The sequence below is a fragment of the Vombatus ursinus genome, unplaced genomic scaffold (genome assembly GCF_900497805.2).
Source record: "Vombatus ursinus unplaced genomic scaffold, bare-nosed wombat genome assembly UNPS02014344.1, whole genome shotgun sequence".
Lineage (NCBI taxonomy): Eukaryota > Metazoa > Chordata > Mammalia > Diprotodontia > Vombatidae > Vombatus > Vombatus ursinus.
Genome location: NW_020954122.1, coordinates 455,807 through 461,510, shown reverse-complemented (window position 1 = coordinate 461,510; position 5,704 = coordinate 455,807). Strand labels below are relative to the sequence as shown.

Sequence of the window (5,704 nt, the reverse complement as noted above, 5' to 3'; positions counted from 1 at the left end):
AAAAGAAAAAGAAAAAAGAAAATAAAAAGACTGATGTGGCTGCAGAAGGAGCTCTCCAACCAAGCTGGCTTTGCAACAAAGAGAGGAAACAAGAGGCTGCTGAATGCACGTGTAGCACTGTTGAGGGAATGGGTGATAGCCACGTTCAAGCTGGGAAGGAGCCAGGTTGGGGAGAGAAGCTAAGGACGATGGGAAGGGCAGAGAGGAGAGGCAGGAAAAGGCACAGGGCCACTGCTTGGAATAGATGGGAAAAGGACAAGGCCCTGCAAAGAGATGGCAGAATCTCACCTTGAATCTGTTTTCTCCATCAAGGGGAAAAATCATTGGAGAGAAAAGGATGTAATGAAAGTGATGAAGGAAGAGAGAAACCATGTGAGTATTTCGGCTTCAGTGTTTAATTGTGGTTTTGCTGGACTGGGTGTATTTTGTACAAGGATTTCTCATTGGGAGGGAGAAAAAATAGACACTAAAATTTTTTAAAAAGCCCAATAACATTTTTAAAGAGAGCAAAGGCTCCACAAAATGGAGGAGGGCAAGTGTCCTAATTTTTTTCAAAGAGTGGAAATTTTGGCCCCTTTCCCATGAATCTTCCCTCCTCCTGTCTGGGACAATATAAATGCCTGTTCTGAGGAATGATCAGGCCCATTCAGCAGAGCACCTTCTCTTCATCTTATTGCTTTGGGCAAAGGGCACTGGATGATGTGGGGGCCAAATCCAGCTGTGCCTCTCCCTGTCAGTGATACTGAGCCCATCATTCAACTCAGGGAATTGAAAGGGGGCAGACCAGGGAAAGAAACAAGGAGGCACTAAGTACCTACTATGTGCCAGGCACTGTGCCAAGGACTTTACAGATACGACCTCAGTCAATAATAATAATAATTAACATTTCTACATTACTTATTTCATGTGAGGCACTATACCAAATACTTTGTAGAGAAGATCCCATTTAATTATAATAACACCAACATTTAAATAGTGCCCTATGAGTTAGGTGCTCTTATTATGCCCATTATGCAGATGAGGAAACTGAGGCAAACAATTTAAGTGACTTGCCCAGGTTCACACAGCTTCCAAGTGTCTGAGGCAGGATTTGAACTCAGATCTGCATGACTCCTGGCCCAGCGCTCTATCCACTGGGCCACCAGCTTCCACATTTGCTTCTGGAAGCTCCACTGGATCTGGAATCAGGGTCCTAGGCAGTTTTTATTCATGACTTGACTACATACCAGGTCATAAGTGTGACCTTGAGCAAGTCACATCTCCTCTGTGAATCCATGTTTGGTCTTTTCAATCTGTAAAATGAAGAGAACTGAAACTTCCCTTCCTATTCTCTATCTTATACTCCTACGAAATCTGTGCCTGAACTCAGGAAGACATCAATATCTGAGGCTGTCTGAGACATCAAAGCTGGCTGTAATTTCCTAAATCACCCCCAGCCCCAGATCTTCTCCCCATCCCAGCCCCCACACTCACAGAAGGAGGAGGAAGAGGGCTACCAGACTTGCTGTACCAGCTCCGCAGAGGACACCCAGAATCATACCTTTCTGGAATACATGAGAAGGCATGGGCCCATCTGGAATAAAGGACGTCTGGGGTGAACACGTGTGGTCACCACATAGGACTCACTGTCCTCAGCGCCCTTGGTCCCAGCTGCCTCCCTCCCCTGTACCTCACCTGGCACTAGCTGGAACAGGAAGGTGTGGCTCCCTTGTGAGTTCTTCCCCTCACAGCTGATATTGATGTTGGGGACCCTGCCCACCTTCACACTCAGGATGCTGCTGGCCCAGGGCCCAGACCTGTTTGATATCACCTGGAAGGTGTCGCTGCTACCATTGCTCTCCACAGGCTTACCCCCTACCCACCAATGCAAGGAGGGGGCTGGCTCTGCTTGGGCAGAACAGGTACAGAGCAAGCCCTCCTTGACCCAGGAGCAAGAAGAGCTGAGCATCCTTGGGGAGTCTGTGGGAAGATACAGGAGACCACCCCTTAGCAGGTGACACTCTCCTTATCTCACCAGCACCCAAGCACAGCTCAATGCCCAGGCCCCTCACACTCACACTGCACAGAGACACTCAGGGAGGCCTGCTTGGAGCCCAGAGCATGCTCAGCCAGGCAGGTGTAATTCCCTCCATCTGCTGGCCCCAGGTGTGGGAGATCCAGGTGCAGGACCCCATCCTCTGAGGGCTGGGAAGAGGCCAGGGTTTGGTCCCCCAGGAGCCAGCTCAGTGTGGCTGGGGGATTGCTGTTGGCAGCACAGAGCAGGTGAAGGGACCGTCCCTCCTGCACCACAAGAGCTGAGCTGTTTCCTGGCACAAAAACTGAAAAAGATCAGGATGTCCCAGTAGTGAGAAGCTGGAGGGACCTCAGACATCCCCTAGTCCCCACCTGCACTGTACCCACAAGGGTGATGGGAGCTAGAAAGCTGGTGGGACTTCTCCAAGATCACACAAGGAAGGGGCAACTGGAAGAGGCCAAGAGGCCAGGCAGGAAGGAAATCCCCCAGGCCCAGCCCAGCCTGGATTCCTGCCCCCTTCTCCCACCACTCCATCTTACCTGCCTGCTCCTCAGAGCCAGACAATGAAAGTACCTGTTGTCTGTCTTCCTGCTAACAGCCCCCACTCAGCCTAACTCATGTTCCCTGCCTTTCCTTCAGATTGGGTTTTTGTTTATCTTCCTTTCCTTTCCATTCCTTCCTTCCTGCCTCCCTCCTTCCATTTCTTTCTTCCTTCCTCCCTTACTTCCACTGTTTCCTTCTTCCATCCTTTCTTCTATCATTTTATTTTTTTTCATTCACCTTCCTTTTTCGTCTTTTTTCTTCCTTCTTTCCTTCCTTCTTTTTACCTTCCTTCCACCATTCTTCTTTTTTCCTTCCTTTTATTTTTTCTTTATCTCTCTCATGTCTTGCTTTCCTTCATTTTTTCATTTTTCTTGCCTTTCTCTCTTCCTTTCTTTTTTCTTCCTTTTTCCCTTCCTTTCTTCCATTTTCTTTTTTATTTCTTTGTGCCTTTTTTCTTCCTTCCTTATGCTTCTAACCTTCCATCTTTCCTTACCTCCTTCCTTCCTTCCTTTCTTCTTTCTTTCTTTTTTCTTTCTTATTTCCCTTCTTTTTCTTTCCTTTCTTTCATCTCTTCCCTCTGGGTCTGGAGAATGAGATTCCCTGTCTCTCCTGTCTGCCTCACCTCCCTGACATCCATGCCCACCCTCACAGTAGAAGCTGAAGCACCTGGGGTCCCCTCCCAGCCCTCCCCCAGGGGCTCTGCTAATACCTGTCTTCCTGTTGTCCTGGGCCATGGAGATGGCCACATTCTGCACAGCATCTGCAACAGAAGGACCAGGCTGGCTGGGGGATGGGGCTCTCTGCCCAGCCTTGCCTCAGGCAGGGAAGACATTAAATTCAGAAGCACAGAACATCAGAGTGGAAGGGAGCTCAGACACCATCTAGAATAATCCCTACCTGACTGGAACTGGCACATGAAACCACAGAGAGTGAGAGAGAGAAAACAGGAAATCCCAGCTTGTGTATTTACTGGGATGCAGTTTTCCTTGCCCTGGTCCAGGAAAAAGGCATCTGGTCCATGACCCTGGTATCTTAAAGCACCCCTCCCTCAGCCCTCTCACTTGGGGGATGCAGGCCTCCTGACTCTAGCACTCACAGGACACATTGAGTTGGACTGTTCTCTCTGTGCTCACACGGCCTTCAGGAAGGGTCACCTTACAGGTGAGGTTGGTGTCATGATGCTGGTGCCCAGGGATGAAGGAGACCTCTGAGGAGTGGGATGCCCCAGAGCTTTGTGGCCTGGAGGAGAGGGCAGCCCCCTTCCAGGAGAATTTGAAGGGCCTGTTTTCCCCACAAGTCCAAGGAAATGTGCATTTCACAGTCACTGGGTTCCCTGACTCTAGCATCTCCGGAATAGAGATGTCTGGTTTCTGGATCAAGTCTGGAGAGGAGAGAGACAGTGAGCCATGGGCTGGGGAGGGGAATTAGGCCTCAAGTGTCCTTCCAGATGCTGGCACCTCCCCCATCCCTCAGGTCCCTACTCTGTTCCCCTCATAGTATGACCCGTTCAGTCCCCTCCCTGCTCATTACCAGCCTTCTAGTCATCCTCTCCTATCCTCAGGAATTGACTTCTTAGAGCATGAGTTTAAATAGATAATGTTTTAGAGATAATATAGTCCAACCCTCAGATATTACAGTTGGTGAAACTGAGGCCCAGAGAGGTGCAGTTACGTGCTAATTGTCCCACCGGCTATAAGTAGTCAATCAGGGGTTGAATCCATCTTTTCTGGGAACTGTAAGTCTACTGCTCTTTCTAGCCCACCCCACAGCCTTCTTAGCTTTGCCTAGGGTTCTGCTTCCTCACAGAGAGGAGCCCACCATCTTCCTTTCCATACCAACCTATGGAATCTGGAGCATAGCTTCTACATCCTTTCTTTCCTTCACCGTTCTCCCTGGGTTCATGCCCCTATGTATTCCCCTCTCCCCTTGTTGTTTCCTCCACATGGGACCTCAAGCCTGAGGGACCTGCCAGGCCAGTCTCCTGCTGAGGTTCCCCTTCCTCCTGCCCTGGGGCCCTCTGCTGGAAGGTGGTTCCTCACCTGTCACATTCACATAAAGCACAAGTTTCACATGAGTATAGTTCATTTGTCCCTCTCTCTCCATCCAGAAGTAATATTGCCCACTGTCAGCCTTCTTGGCGTCTGTGATGCTCAGGGAGCAGTTGGCCATCCCAGGACTCCCTAGAAGGCGGAATCGGCCCCAGACTTCTTCTTCTACCTCCCGATTTGGGTCATTTGTGGCCACAAGATCGTCATATTTTTTATGCATCCTTTTCCTAAACCAGTAGCCATGCCCTGGGGAGACTTTGGGGATGTGTTCCAGATGGGAGGAGATGTTGCAGGGTACCCGGGCACACATCCCTTCCTGCACAATCACCGTCGGCTGCCTCTGGACCTCATATCTTGTAATCTGGCACAGACACCCTGGGGGCAGAAGAAGTCTGGGTCAGTATCCCCAACCGCTCTTTCTCCTCACCCAGTGCCCTCTGTGGTCTAGCCCCACTCACCCTCCCAGATAAGGGCCACCAGTAGCAGCATCCCTGGCACTGGAGAAAGCCCGGCCTCAGACGTGTCCGTCCGCCTCATGGTTTCCTCTGATCAGCTCTCCCCATGGTCAGAACAGAGGGGAAGCTGAAACAGGAAGCTGCTGTGTGGAAACAGGCAGATTGCTATTTTCATCAGAGGAACAACCAGTTTGCTCCAGTCCAGACAGACTTGGGTTCAGTGAGGAGGGGTCTCTGGTCTTGAGCTAGCTCAGGAAATGTTCAAAATTTACTAATGCGGGAAGACAGATCTCTTACAAAGGCTGAGGTTGTGGGTGTTTTGTGGAATAGAATGTTTCTATAACAGATAGGGGTGCGGTGGCTAGTGACTTCAAGTTCTGAAGACACAAAGACAAACAGTTCCCATGAGGAGGGAAGAGGGGATGTCTCATCTAAAGAAACCAAGGAACTCACCAGCCAGCTTAGGTTTGAAAGAGACATGCGTGGAAAATGGAAGCAAGCTCTCTCTCTCTCTCTCTCTCTCTCTCTCTCTCTCTCTCTCTCTCTCTCTCTCCCCCCCCTTCTCTTTTCTTCCCTGTCTTCAACTCTCTTGCCCCTTTCTCTTTCTTTCCTTTTTCTTCTCCCTCTCTCTTTCCTTCTTCCTC

The 5,704-nt window shown here is 49.9% G+C and overlaps 1 protein-coding gene across 3 annotated transcripts; it reads right to left on the bottom strand.

The window, feature by feature from the left end:
* Window positions 1-923: 923 nt before the first annotated feature.
* On the bottom strand, window positions 924-5,174 carry LOC114042302 (sialic acid-binding Ig-like lectin 10). 3 transcript variants are annotated; one of them, XM_027860986.1, is made up of 7 exons: window positions 5,064-5,174; window positions 4,597-4,980; window positions 3,654-3,938; window positions 2,058-2,318; window positions 1,675-1,959; window positions 1,474-1,544; window positions 924-1,292 (listed from the first exon to the last, which is right to left on the bottom strand). In XM_027860986.1, exons 1-7 carry the CDS (start codon window positions 5,140-5,142, stop codon window positions 1,254-1,256), a joined length of 1,404 nt encoding a protein of 467 aa, XP_027716787.1. In that variant the 5' UTR covers window positions 5,143-5,174; the 3' UTR covers window positions 924-1,253. The 3 variants fall into 3 exon arrangements, with proteins under 3 accessions (XP_027716787.1, XP_027716786.1, XP_027716788.1); XM_027860985.1 differs by having other exon boundaries at window positions 926-1,292; window positions 1,474-1,573; XM_027860987.1 differs by lacking the exon at window positions 924-1,292 and having other exon boundaries at window positions 1,470-1,573.
* Window positions 5,175-5,704: the final 530 nt, after the last annotated feature.